Below are 14,850 nucleotides of genomic sequence, written 5' to 3'. Positions count from 1 at the left end.
GTCCCCAAGGCCTGGGTAGTGCTAGCATTATTGCTGTTTTTTCTAGGGGGATGAGGCTTTGCAGGGGAGACCTGTTTCTTTAGGTCTTGTGACTGTTTTAAAACTCTTCCCTTTATATTAGGGCCTCATCCCACTAAAACAGATTTGCTTTCCAGATTCTGAATTCCCTTCATGTGAAATAGTGCATGATGGTCTGACTAGTGGTTATGAGACAAAAGACAGAGTTTTTTCTAACTTTAATATTTTATGTGTCTTTTCTCTTTCCATTTTTCTTATAACTTCCTCATCTCTCTTTTCAGTTCTGGTATTATTTAGTGTTTCTGTAGGACGTTACAGCTGAGTTCCCTGTGACCATTTTTAGTAGTTACACAACAAATCATGTACAGAGCATGAGCCAGCACTTAGCCAAATAATGAAACGGAAGAACTCTGCCAAACTCAGCATCATAATTTCCCTTAATACAACTCTACTGTATCATTTAGTTTGGTCTCTTTTTAAAACTTGAGCCTCCATCAGTCTATTTTAGGGAAGGGTACTACAAGGTCTATTGCATAAATGATTTGACTTGCAATTGAACTAAGAATACAATGAACCATTTCTTAGAGTTATTTTTTAGAAGAATGAGAAAGGGCTTATATGAAAAAAAAAAAAAAGTGTTTTCTGAATATAACTATCTTGGGTCTAAAATTTTTGCTCATTTCCTAAAGTCCTTTACCACTTTGGAACTGCTTTGTATTTTGTAGAACAGGTTTTGTATTCTAATATAGAAATTCTTAACTTGCCTTGCTACCTAAATTCAAATGCATTCCAGAATAATCACTGGCACATAGTAGGTGTTCAGTAACTATTTGTTGACCCCATAGCTTTCTACATTTCTTCTTACTAGGGCATTGTCTCCTGTTAAGCATAATATTCAACAAATGTCACGTGCTATTCAGTGATTTTTCATTTCGTAGCCACTTGCATAACTTTTACCTCTTTAAAATCTAGCCATTTTGCAGTCTCATCAATGTGGAACCCAACTAAAACTAAAGTAGAAAATAACCAGTGCCTAAGATTACAGTTTCCTGTCATCTGGCAGGGAAACATGATACATCTGGGAAATCTTTTCATCACAAATGCTTGATAAGGTACAGTACTGGAATCCAATGTTGTGAGGTGACTGTCAGCAAGTTGCTTAATCTCTTTGGCTTTGGCTTTGGTTTTCTTATTTATCAAATGTGAGAGCAACACTCAGTGATCCTATGGTCCCTTCCAACTCTAAGACTTCTGTGAGCCTATGCTTCTCAAGCCACCTCTCCCCTCCTGTCCTGTTTGCTCCTTTATAAAAGGAGAGGGAGACATGTAGGGAAGTCTTAACAATCTGTGACTTTAAAGGAATGAACTTTTAGCTGTCCAGCAAATCTGGCTATCCAGAAAAGGCCATTCCTCCAGGGTATATTGGTTAGCCAAAATTTTACTGTACATTAATACATAGTTAGGACTAATTTAGTGCCTAGGAAAACATTTGGGAATGGTTAAAACTGTGGAAAAATCTTAATTCTTGGTAGGGAATGTTGACTTTAGTGTATACAATTACCATTTTATTGTTAACACATATTCCCCCCTTTTAGGCTAGAGCCTTGTTTAGGATGAGGGGAATGGATGTGCGCATGCATCACGTAGGAGCCTGATTGTTTATTTTTTCTCCTGACACTACTAATCCCCTGTTCCTGTTCCTAAGGGTACTGCTGATAAGTGATATCCAAAGTAACACTCCAGAGCAGGTGAAGTGCATTGCCGGGCTGCCCTGCATCCCAGCATCTGTTCCCTGTTGTGGTATCTGCCTCCAAACGTGTATGTTTGCAGAACTGGTGGGTACTTATACAGAAGAATGCACTAATCCTCTGATATTGACTCCAAAAGAGGAGGGTGGGGCAGAAAGAATGAGGAGACAGGAACTTTTAATTAGCTGCTAGAATGCTATGCCTAGCTCCAATCCTTTCTAAGCATTGAAGAAAACAAGTGACCGGATGGAATCAGCTCTTCTATACCCCAAATAATTTCACCTTATAAAACTAGATGAAATGAAGTCCCGTTTCTCTGGACAGGACGGCCAGCCCAATCTGACTTGAGTAATGTTTCCGTCATTCTTCCTTTCCTTCCTCACGAACTTCCAGTCGTAGCCCCATGTGTACTGCCATATGGTGTCTCAATTTGTTTCCTTCCTTCCCTGCTTGCCTCCCTCCCTCCCTTCATCCCCTCCCTTCCTTCCTTCCTTCCTTCCTTCCTTCCTTCCTTCCTTCCTTCCTTCCTTCCTTCCTTCCTTCCTTCCTTCCTTCCTTCCTTCCTTCCTTCCTTCCTTCGTCTCACTCTGTCACACAGTCTGGAGTGCAGTGGTAAGATCTCGGCTCACTGCAACCTCCATCTCCCAGCTTCAAGCAATTCTCCTGCCTCAGCCTTCTGAGTAGCTGGGACTACAGGCACACGCCACCATGCCCGGCTAATTTTTGTATTTTTAGTAGAGATGGGGGTTTCACCGTACTGGCCAGGCTGGTCTCGAACTCCTGACCTCGCGATCCGCCAGCCTTGGCCTCCCAAAGTGCTGGGATTACAAGCGTGAGCCACCGCACGCGGCAGCTGGTGTCCCAGTTTCTGCTTGATGTTTAAGCCCCTCTAAATTCTGGCCACACACATACTCCTGTGCACCTGACCTTATTTCCCACAATTTCCCAACCCCATTCTGAGATGCAGTGATATGTCCTGTACTCTCCTACAGGTTTTGTTCATTTCATTGAACTTACTTAGGATGCTCTCCCTTTGACCACTTAAGTCCAGCCCTTGTCTTGAAAATTTAACCAAAGCCCCACCTCTTTCATCAAGTGTTCCATGAACACTCTGTGCTTTAGTACTCCCAAGCCTTGGAAAGCCTTCACATACCCCCCAAGTTTAAGATTACTCATATTCTGCCCTGTAGAATGTGTTAACTTTGCCTTCTGCACAGCTCTTGGCACAGAACAGAAGACACCGTAAATATCCTTCTAAACCTTGATTTGGGGTTAGGGTTCAAAGGACAGCCTTGTAGTCAATGTGATTCAGAAGAAGATGTGCTTGTGTTCCAGTCTGGCAAAGACAAACACTGATGGTTGAGGCTATTAGCAGGGTGTGCATGGTGGGCACATGAAGGTAGTCTTCTCGACTGCATTTCATGGCTCACACTGGATAGTTACTTGTAAAAGGATTTTGAGATATTCGAGCAATTTATGTGTGTGAGAGAGAGACTCCAGGAGGGAAGGGGGTGTGGGGGAGGAATGGGTGTTTACAGGGTAGGAGTTGGTGTGCCTTGTTTGTTTGGGGTCATGTGATGTTCATCTCCCTCCTCTGCCCTGTCCAAGCACGTATCTTTTATCGAATCTACGTCTTCAGGAGGCAGTCCAGGCTTACTAATTGTGATCAATTACAACTCATTCTTAAGTTAATGGCCAAGTCTTCAGTGTCAGTGTGATAGAAGCAATTTCTGTCTCTATTTTAGCCCCACCACTACTGTCTTTTTTTCTTTTCACATATTAGGTAAACCCCACAGCCCAGTGTACCCATGCCCTGTTGAAGATGATCTACTGCTCCCACTGCCGGGGTCTCGTGACAGTGAAGCCATGTTACAACTACTGCTCAAACATCATGAGAGGCTGTTTGGCCAACCAAGGGGATCTCGATTTTGAATGGAACAATTTCATAGGTGAGCAAGTGATTAACATATTTGCGTTGCTAGAGATAGCCTAGCTTCCAGTCACAAGGAATGTTGTAATTGGCAGCTATGAAATTTGTTTGTTTTAGTGTTAGTTATTTAGTGTTTGTCAGAATCCTGACTATGTAGATCATACTCAACTACTTTGAGTATAGTAAAAACATTACTACAAGTGAATATTCCCTTGAACTAATGGTGGCATTTCTGAAGGTAATACGTACAGTGACTGCCGGGTTTTAATAACGAGAAAATGCTTTTTTCTCAGAGACAGAGTCTCTTTCTGTCACCTAGGCTGGAATATAGCAGCATAGTCATAGCTGTGTGTAACCTGAAACTCCTGGGTTCAAGCGATCCTCCCACCCGCAGCCCCCCAAAAGCCCTGGGATTATAGGCATGAGCCACTCCCTGAGAAAGTGCCTTTTTGATATTTTCCCCCTAAAAGTCAGTTGTGTTTATGATTATAGGCTTGTATCCAAGTAAATGCTGGAGTACAGTCCTCATGGAGTTGTAAAAGTGGCTTTTAAAATGTTATATCTGTTACACTGCAACCAAATCTTCTGCAAACAGGCCAGATATGTATTTGTTATTTGGATCAGGTGAAATCTGATTGAGAAATTTAGGGATTCTGTTTCTGTACACGATTTAGCAATAGTAGTCTGCTCTGGTGAGAGTGGAAGGACTTTAGCCCTGAGAATGTAAGGGATACGTATTCCTACATATATCTTCCACCTAGAAAACCATTCTCAGAGCCCAGACAGCAGTGTAAATGAAGTGGCCAATTGCTGAGAGGGTTAGTTATGATTTTGGGGAAAGGACAAATTAAGGAGAATTTAAATGTCCAGTTGTCAATTACCTTGATGCCTGAAACAACAGTGACCAGTGTTGAAGTTCATTATGCTGAGTATTAGTAGGACCGCACACACATACTAACAGCTCACAAAAGGAAACTCACATTTTTCCCCACCCCAGTCACCTTTGCATAATTGCCAAATTTGAGTGTCTTTATAAGCACCTGTTTTTCACTTATTTGTCCAAATCATGGGAACATGCATGCAGTTTGCTAGCTTGTTTTTCTGGGGGGAAGTGAGGGGTGTTAAGGTTGGGGAATGCTTTTTAGTCTGTGTGAGAGCTAATTACCATATTAACTCCGTTTGAAAGTGCATCAATAAATTGGCTCCAACAGATTCTTAAGAACACTGACACAGGGGGGAAAAAAGATGTGAATATTAAGCACTTCAGCACAATTGTAGCCTAAATAGCTCAAAGCTAGAAGACCTGAAAAAATCTTCTACACACAGAAAAGCAGAATCTCATGAAAGGGAAGGCATAAGACCAGCAAAGACACACAGGCCAAATGGCACATCATGCCCAGAATGAAGCCATGGGAGAAATTGTTGATTCAAAGTATTTCTCATGAAAGTAAAAACCCATAGCATTTCCAGATCTAAAGTCGCTATTTTTGTTTTTTTCTCTCTCTCTCTTTTATCCCATTCTCATCCCCACATCCAAATGTCAAGTTTGCAGTTCTCTTTTGCTAAATTGAATTTTTAAAGAAAGTTCGTGATCCTCTTCAATTTCCCCTATAATTCACTGTTTCTCCAGGCAAGGTAGTAGAATTTGCCATATGGTACAAAAAAATGTATGGTGACAGTGATCAAATTTTGCTGACTTTTCTACACACACATTGGGAATGGAACGCAGAAGGGCATGGCCCTGCCACTATTTTGATACTCTAACATGTCTAGCAGCAGCTATAACTAAACTCATATCCTTATATTAAAATACAAATGCTCCTACATATTTTTCCTAGAGTTTACAGGTCCATATCAAATCAAAACCACACTCTGGCTTTCTTAATTGATGTTTTAAATCAGTTACTCTGAAACAAAGAGGACTTAAGTTGCTGCTGTTCTTGTTGTGCATTTTTAAAATTACATTTGTTGTCTTCGAAGAAACAAAATTAAACCCAGGTAGAAGTTGATAGGATTTCTGAATCGATTTTTCCCTAGTTATTTTAAGTGATAACTTTTTGGAGGGATGAGGTATATAGTTGTGTCTAAACTTTGTTTTTAATGGGTATACTATTCTTTATTTCTAATAAGCAGATATAAAAGACCAGGAGTAATAGACATTGTTAATCTCCAGTGCTTTTTCATGAATTTTTCACAAGGGTTTAATTAATCTGCTTTGTGGTTGTAGAATTCAGTCCCAATTTACATGCCTCTGCTGTAAATTCTTTTTTTATTTCTTGTCTCTCTCCTTTTTTTTCTCTTTGCAAGGAATTTTTCTTTCCCCTTTAAATGACTGCAGCTAATGAATGGTCAAGGGCTTTTTCCCCCTTCTTTAAATCAGATCTTGGGGTTAAGTCGGGAAACTGCCTTTTGTTCTTCCAGTCAGGTCGTGAGGCTGAAGATGTGGGTTTCTGATTATTGGCAGCACAATGCAAAAGGAATCGCTTTCCCTAGTGAGAAGGGGATGCTTTGTTGCTGGGGGTGTGGGGGGAGACTCAGTGCCAGTGTCTTGAGCACTGAAATCATGCAGTTGGACTAGACCCTTTAAGAGACTAAGGATGAACCGGTTTTCCAAATCTGTCTTCTTGTTGCCATGCTCTTCTTCTCCTCTCTTAACTGCATCTGCAACTAGCCATGAATTGAGACCCTTTAGTAAATGTTGAAGTCTTGTCAACCTTTTATCAGGATGGATCCAAATAGTTAAAACACCTTGGAATTTGGTTTTATAAGAGGCTGGTTTATATGAAACCTTCACTTGGAAAAACAAACCAAATATCTGCCTTGCCCCTACCAACAAAAGTCAGTTTCTGGAGAATCATAAATTATGCTAAAGTCCACCTTGTTCTCCATCACATACTGTAGCTGTGTTAACACTCATTTGACTCAGGGCCAACCCTATTAATGTCGCATGTTGCTGCCAGTGGGAATTTAGTATGGGGATTGCTGGCGGGGGCACCAGCCAGGTCCTGGCAGGAGCCAGTCGGATATCCCACAAACAAGGGCCCCGTGGCTCTTATCAGCCAGAAGAAAACCCAAACTCCAAACCAGTCATCTTTGGCTTTCTCTTGAGGCTTCTTATCAGGGCTGGCTGCTGTTACAGAAGAGCCGATTGATAGCCAATCATGACTTCCTCCAGGGTTAGAGGCAGCTTTGGCTCCCGGGCTGCAGACTGCAGGCAGAGTGCACTTCAGTTGCATTCTTCAGCTGCGCAGCATGCAACGCCATGGCACCGGCCCCAACAAAGGCCCAGCTTCCCCCTCCATTCCCAGGCCCTTGTGTATAGCCGGCTCGCTCAGAGTTTACAAAGACGCCAAAGAGCCAGAAGAATTGGGGTTTATGTTTCCTTTCAGTCTTTCACAAACACATTAGTGATCTGGCCATTCCTCGCCGCTAGGGGAATAAGGAGATACAAAATGCACTGGGTGTTGTTGTTGTTGTTGTTGTTGTTGTTGATGTTGTTGTTTAAACATATACATTTTAGATGTTTATTATCTGTCTATTCATAATCTTTTTATTGGGAGCAGGTGATTTCTTCTCAGCTTATGAAGGAATGTGCTTTCTGTACATGGCAGCCCTGATGATTTGACAATGATGAACACATTTAAGTTGTGCTCCACTTGTTTACAAAAGTCTCCTTTTGCTAGCACATCAAAAGCATTTTTTTCTCTCCTCTAGTACAATGGTATATTCATGCTTTCAGCCCTTACTTAGAGTTAGAAGCATCACTTGATTGGCGCTTACCACAATGCATTCTGAAACTTCGTTTGTTATTACTGTTTTAAAAATTGCATTTCACGGAAATCTGTTTGTGGTTTGTGACATCGGAATTGTAGTTTAGAGAAATGACCCCATGCATTCAAATGTTGTGTAGCATTTGTTCTAGGTTGAAGGTGAAAGGTTGATGACCAGATTTGGTTTCATTGATATGCTGATGCCTATGCTCCTTTCCACTAGAAAGCTTAGGTAGAAGCTCAGCTGGGGGCTGCAGTTGTCAGCGGTGTTCTTTGGGAAGGGCACGATCTTCCGGAAACTAGCCCTTCTTTCTAGTAACCATGCTTGCACTACCTGAAGGTGATAGATAATGTTGGTCTAACTCCTTTCTTGCCATACACTAAGCACTAGAGTGTAAAGCGGGGATAAACAAGTTTAAAAGTTCACTGTTTGTCATTAATGAAGCATCCTTTTTGTCATTTGGGGTTTTCATTTCCAAGTTCTTCTAATTTTGTAAAACAGGTAGCAGGCAAAAATACTAAGCCTCATACTCCTTAGAAACATGTATGGCAAGAAAACAAAGACAATGTATTTTATTGAAGCGATTCAGTGCTTACTGGAAAATGCTAGACTACTCCAGAGTCTAAAGCAGGATAATCGGTGAAGATATATACTGTGAGCCCACTAATTTTGTATACTGTGTCTTGTGTCATCTTTTCACTTTGGAAAAAAAAAAGGAGGTACATGCTTTAAGATCAATTGAGGCCATTGTATTTGCAATGAGAAGTTTTTCTTAATACAAAAATTGGATTATTCAAAGTTTTATTATTTGAAAAGTCATTAGAATTCCTAGGAATCCTTTCATTTGTATTTTCCAACGGTGCACTCAAGGATCTGAGGGGTTTTGTTTTTAAAAATGAAAGAAAAGAATTAATATGCCAGCATCTTAACTGATTTATGTTTTTGACTCTTATAAATGGAATGTGAAACGAAAAGATCCTAGGGAAGTCTGTGGGAGAACTGGCATGTTATTTTGCCTCCAGCCTTAGGTTTGTCTTCTGGGAGCTAACTAAGCCTTACAGTGACAGTGGCTGACACACGAATAATCAGTATTGAGGAAAGTTCCTGATTTGGTTTCCTTGCTGTAGAACTAAGCCTTCATCTGGCCATTTCACACTTTAGAAAGCTAGTGTTACATAGTGACTAAATGCAGTTTGGTGTAAGGGAAAGAAATATAAAAACATAAAAACAAGAATTCATTATGATCCATGTCTTACTTCCCCGCCCCCATGCAGGAAACAGGAAAAAAAAATTAGATTGATTTACCCAAGGCCAAACTAATGATTGACTTTTTATGCTGTGTGTTCTTCCCCAAACCTCATATTAGATGCTATGCTGATGGTGGCAGAAAGGCTAGAGGGTCCTTTCAACATTGAATCGGTCATGGATCCCATCGATGTGAAGATTTCTGATGCTATTATGAACATGCAGGATAATAGTGTTCAAGTGTCTCAGAAGGTAACGAAGGCAAGATGCTGGAAAGGGGAGCTGGGGAACCACCTCCCCCCTGCCCCGCCCCGCGTTGGCATGTGACTTCCCTAACATGACTACACTTACTCCAATGCAGGTTTTCCAGGGATGTGGACCCCCCAAGCCCCTCCCAGCTGGACGAATTTCTCGTTCCATCTCTGAAAGTGCCTTCAGTGCTCGCTTCAGACCACATCACCCCGAGGAACGCCCAACCACAGCAGCTGGCACTAGTTTGGACCGACTGGTGAGCATTTTGGCAGGAAGGGCCGTGTTTAATGACAGTGAACTGAAAACTCTTGCTCAGAATGAATTTTTAGCTGGAAGGCTGACAAGTGTGGGTCTTTCGGGTGTCACTTTTCAAGCAAATAGGATGTGGATGTCAGTCAATCTGCCTGTCCCATTTTCTAGCTCAGAAAGTTCCTGGGTAGTCAAGGAGTTATGATGCAATAAGTCTTGTCTCAAAACTTCTCTTTAGATTCACCATGCATTTACTGAACATCTAGTATGTGTCCATCACTGTGCTAGGCACAGAGAAGCTCATAGAAATAAGGCAAATCCTTGTTCTCAAAAGGTACCAACAAGGAGGCAAAGAGGGAGAAGTAGATGTTCCAGGCTTATTAACATAAAATGATGTTTAGTAAACGCTGAGATGGGAGAAGAGTGAATAACTGTAGGCAAATTGCTTTATCCACAGTAATATGCAACAAAAATGTAAGAAAGTATTCCTACAGTAGTAGGAATACAGAAGAGGGAGTCTGCGGAGATAGGGATGGAGAGAAAGAGCAATAGCAGCTATGTTTCACAGAGTGCATAATATATGCGCTTGATCCTGACTCTAAAAGCCTTAGGAGAAGAGATTGCGTATTATCTTTGTGCCTACAGCATGGAACCTGGTAGGCCTCAGATGGTACTTACAATGAGGTGCACAAGGGATCTAGGCCACTCCTTTGGAACTTGCATTTCAACTATTCATTTGAGTGGTTTTGTACTTCTAAGATATAAATTGGAGTTGCATCTTCCTCTTCTAACTAAAGTTGAAAATGAATTGCATATCACTCTGGAGATACTTTGGAAATGGCCAGAAGGCACATTTGTAGGTAGTTTTGTCTTGTCTTACAATGATCCTTTTTTTGTTGTTTCATAATTAGGTTACTGATGTCAAGGAGAAACTGAAACAGGCCAAGAAATTCTGGTCCTCCCTTCCGAGCAACGTTTGCAATGATGAGAGGATGGCTGCAGGAAACGGCAATGAGGATGACTGCTGGAATGGGAAAGGCAAAAGCAGGTTAGTGTCTGTTGAATGAATTTGAAGTCTGTCCCTTCCTAGATGCCTGGGTGACCTTCAGAGAGGGTTCTCGCAATTGTCAACCGAGGCATCAGGAAGCAATTCACAGTAGGTAGCAACAACATGGAAGGCTTCTAGGCATTGTTAGGAACAGGCTTTGCACTGGGAGTGTTGAGAAGGCACCCAGTTACTTACAAAGAGTGCTGAGTCAAAAGTTTGACAGTAGTTATAGTCTCGTATTAGGGCCGTTCCAATAGTGTCATTATTTTAAAAATATTTAATGCCCGTTGCTCTTTGCCCAATGGCCTAGCCTAATAAATAACCAGTTCTCAAAGATTCTATTCTCTGACTTGATGCCCTGTGTCCCTCCCTTAGACACTCAATAAGTTAGAGAAGTACCCATACTTTTGTTTGTTTGTTTGAGATGGAGTCTCGCTCTTTTGCCCAGACTGGAGTGTAGTGGCACAATCTTGGCTCACTGCAACCTCCACCTCCCGAGTTCAAGCAGTTCTCCTGCCTCAGCCTCCTGAGTAGCTAGGACTACAGGTGCCTGCCACCATGCCCAGCTAATTTTTTTTTTTTTTTTTGTATTTTTAGTAGAGACGGGTTTTCACCATGTTAGCCAGGATGGTCTTGATCTTCTGACCTTGTGATTCACCCTCCTCAGCCTCCCAAAGTGCTAGGATTACAGGTGTGAGCCACCACACCCAGCCAGTACCCGTACTTCTTTACTTCAACCCACCAACCTCCTCAAGAGGGATAGCTTCCTTCCTTCCTTCCTTCCATCCTTCCTTCCACAGAGTATCACTGTCAACCTGCTAGAATGCAGTGGCGAAATCTCGGCTCTCTGCAACCTCACTGCAATCTCAGCTGCTGGAAAGCAGTGGTGCAATCTCAGCTCACTGCAACCTTTGCCTCCTGGGTTCAAGTTAATTTTCTGTGTCAGCCTCCTGAGTATCTGGGATTACAGGCACACACCACCACATGCAGCTCATTTTTATATTTTCAGTAGAGACAAGGTTTCGCTATGTTGGCAGGGTTGGTCTTGAATGCCCGACCTCAAGTGATCCACCCACCTCAGCCTCCAAAAGTGCTGGGATAGCTTTCAAGAAGGTTTCCATCAAATTGGAGAAATGAGGAATCCACAGGAACAAGAAAGATTAGAGTTCATTAGGAATTGAAGAACTTCCATCTAATTTTGCTTAGTGGAAATACTATAATCTAGCAGAAATATTTGATAATCTCTTGTATAATCTTGATAATCTTCAAGCCTGTAATCCCAGCACTTTGGGAGGCAGACAGATAAAATATTTTTGCTTTACAAATCTTCTTACTGGGGTCATTTTACGTTCCAGGTACCTGTTTGCAGTGACAGGAAATGGATTAGCCAACCAGGGCAACAACCCAGAGGTCCAGGTTGACACCAGCAAACCAGACATACTGATCCTTCGTCAAATCATGGCTCTTCGAGTGATGACCAGCAAGATGAAGAATGCATACAATGGGAATGACGTGGACTTCTTTGATAACAGTAAGCATTTGTGGTTTGAAAGAACAAATTGCTCTTGTATGCCTTCTGATGAGAACAAGTGGAATGAAATCTCTATTCCATTTTTTTTAAACTAGGTGATGAAAGTAGTGGAGAAGGAAGTGGAAGTGGCTGTGAGTATCAGCAGTGCCCTTCAGAGTTTGACTATAATGCCACTGACCACGCTGGGAAGAGTGCCAATGAGAAAGCCGACAGTGCGGGTGTCCGTCCTGGGGCACAGGCCTACCTCCTCACTGCCTTCTGCATCTTGTTCCTGATTATGCAGAGAGAGTGGAGATAATTCTCAAACTCTGAGAAAAAGTGTTCATCATCAAAAAGTTAAAAGGCACCAGTTATCACTTTTCTACCATCCTAGTGACTTTGCTTTTAAAATGAATGGACAACAATGTACAGTTTTTACTATGTGGCCACTGGTTTAAGAAATGCTGACTTTGTTTTTTCATTCAGTTTTGGGAGGAAAAGGGACTGTGCATTGAGTTGGTTCCTGCTCCCCCAAACCATGTTAAATGTGGCTAACAGTGTAGGTACAAGAACTATAGTTAGTTGTGCATTTGTGATTTTATCACTCTATTATTTGTTTGTATGTTTTTTTCTTATTTCGTTTGTGGGTTTTTTTTTCCAACTATGATCTCACCTTGTTTCTTACAAGCAAACCAGGGTTCCTTCTTGGCATGTAACATGTACGTATTTCTGAAATATTAAATAGCTGTACAGAAGCAGGTTTTATTTATCATGTTATTAAAAGAAAAAGCCCAACAAGCAGTAAAATTTCCATTTCTCCCTGTTATTTTAGTTGCCTTATCTGGAGAGACATGGAGGTGATTTTCTTTTTTTTAATTATTATTAAGTTAGGACAGAATGTGAGGACACGAGCAGGCTTCTGAGCCACTTGTCAGATTGTATTCAAAGCATCAATCCAAGAAGAAGGTTATACGTACTTCATTTATAGGTGGTAATTGGAAGAGACTGCAGACTACTGCTTTGAATGAGTTGAATTACATAAGCTAAGATCACTGTAGGTCCATTTCTTGAACCCACTTATATATAAACTGTAACCCATTTAGAAAAAGATTCTGGATATCCTCCCCCTTGAAGGATAGAAGGCGTTCAGGATGTCCCAGTTATCACATGTTCACACTTGGGTTTGGGGGTGTTTTTTAAAAACCAGGCAGGTTAGCTAGCCCACCGTGTGCTAGTTTTCATGTTCACACTGACCCTATTTGAATTAATATCCCAATGGCAGCAATAAGTGACCAACAATCTCACTTGATCCCCCTTGTTAGAGTGGTCCAGATTTCAAACCCAACTATGTACAGGGAGCTGTCTGGGAGCTAGCCAGAACTGGGGTACAGCCTGGGCTCAGGGAATAGCTGTCAACACTCGGGCAAAGTTTTTGTCTGTGCATGTGTATCTCCATTTGTTTTGGGATCCCAGTTTTTGTTTTAAGAGAGTATAAGGTGTTTCATTTGAGTCTTTTTCTTACCCAGCCCCCTCTTAACAGTAAAACAAAGGACTTGCCATGGTTCACAGCAATGTGCTGCAATCCAAGATATCAGCCAAGGAGCCCACTTAGGGGAGAACTAGGTGTCCACATTTTTGTACGTGTTGTTTTTCTTCGGGGGTGGGGCGGGGTGGGAGTAGGTAGAGCTGAGAAGACTACATCTTAGCAGTGACCTTTAGCCATGTGGGTGAAGTGGCAAAGGCCATGGCCATATCTGTTGTCCCAGGCCAAAGACTAACAACTATCTTGGCCCCTTGGGAATCCCTTCCTTGTGTCCTTACCAAATGATAGCTCATAAAACTCTGATAATGTAACAAATCACTTTCAAAGGAGTTCCCAGAAGTCTTCAGAAAGACTAAAATTCTGTAAGTCTCTTCCTGCTTTAGACAGCCATTAAGATCCCAACTAATTTTACTGAACCTAAAACCCACAAAGAGGTTGTTTGTGTTATTGTTCAATCTTCAGTTGTAAGAGTAATTCTCTATTTTTATATTGAAACATAATTACTTGATAGCTCAGGGTCTACATTTCATTCAACTTTTTACACCAAATTCTGCAGAGTGGTCAAAATGGAATATTGGGGGCTGTTGTAAACAGAGGCTTAATTTTATTAGAAGTAGGTCAGTTATTTATTAAAGCATGATGTTAATAAAATAGGCATATTCTGGCTGGTGTGTATAAGTGTTTTTTTTTTAAACAAATCACAGAAGACATAAAATTGAAAAGGTACTCCATTTATATATGAGGGAAAATAGATTGTAAATAGCTAAGGGGCCTTGTGAGAACTTGGAAAATGTGCTGATACTTAGTAACTACCTCAGTTGTGAGGAATTTCCTTTTTAGCTTAGACTGCTATTACTTTTACTTGGTAGAAATGAATCTGGTCTCCAAAATATGGCTCAGAGAGTTATCCCCATAGACCTTGTTAGATTGTTTTTAATTTAAAACCTTGAACTGTGCCCAGTTGTTTTCTTCCAGTCAAGTTCTCTAAACCAATAACGTTTGCCGAATTAAATATTCTTGAAGGTTCTTCTGGACTCTTACTGATTTGTTTTCTTTCTTTGCATTTTTTCCTGTTACTCTTTTATTATTTAAATTGTCTCTTGTTTTTGAACTTCAACTATGAAATAAACAAATCATAGATTTTTCCATTCAGGTCTGACTGGATAACTGTTGGCTTCTAACCAGCTGGCAAGCTCACCCCCACTCCCCAAAAAAGAAGAAAGGCAAGTTGAATATTTTAAAACCTTAAGAGTTTGGAGTATGAGGTAGAATAAAAGCCTTGTTAGGAGAAGACCTGACTTTTCCAAAGTTAACAGCATGTGAAGGACTTGTGTTTTACAAAGTCATTTATAAATTATTTTTCTTTAAAACACGTCACCTACTCTGTACCTTAAAGAAACATTTTGCAACTCTTAGGTTTATATTTTATTTCAAAAATCGTAACTAGCACCTGTTATTTTTATTAAAAGACACTATGAAGAATTTACATAAATTTCTAAAGTTTAGTTACTGAGTGTTCAAAACCTAACAGTTCAC

General features: G+C 41.0%; 1 protein-coding gene across 2 annotated transcripts in view; it reads left to right on the top strand.

The window, feature by feature from the left end:
• Positions 1-13,979, top strand: part of GPC4 (glypican 4) — a 118,895-nt gene extending 104,916 nt beyond the window's left edge. For both annotated transcript variants that reach the window (XM_025373136.1, XM_025373137.1), the window contains 6 exons: positions 3,550-3,715; positions 8,834-8,964; positions 9,074-9,220; positions 10,125-10,261; positions 11,617-11,792; positions 11,888-13,979. In XM_025373136.1, coding sequence (XP_025228921.1) covers positions 3,550-3,715; positions 8,834-8,964; positions 9,074-9,220; positions 10,125-10,261; positions 11,617-11,792; positions 11,888-12,090 — 960 coding nt within the window. In that variant the 3' untranslated portion in view covers positions 12,091-13,979. The remainder of the gene's footprint in view (positions 1-3,549; positions 3,716-8,833; positions 8,965-9,073; positions 9,221-10,124; positions 10,262-11,616; positions 11,793-11,887) is intronic.
• The last annotated feature ends 871 nt before the right edge of the window (positions 13,980-14,850 follow it).

This window comes from Theropithecus gelada, chromosome X (genome assembly GCF_003255815.1).
Source record: "Theropithecus gelada isolate Dixy chromosome X, Tgel_1.0, whole genome shotgun sequence".
In the NCBI taxonomy this organism is placed as follows: Eukaryota; Metazoa; Chordata; class Mammalia; order Primates; family Cercopithecidae; genus Theropithecus; species Theropithecus gelada.
Note: the sequence above shows the minus strand (reverse complement) of the source record. Positions and strands in the feature narration are given on the sequence as shown.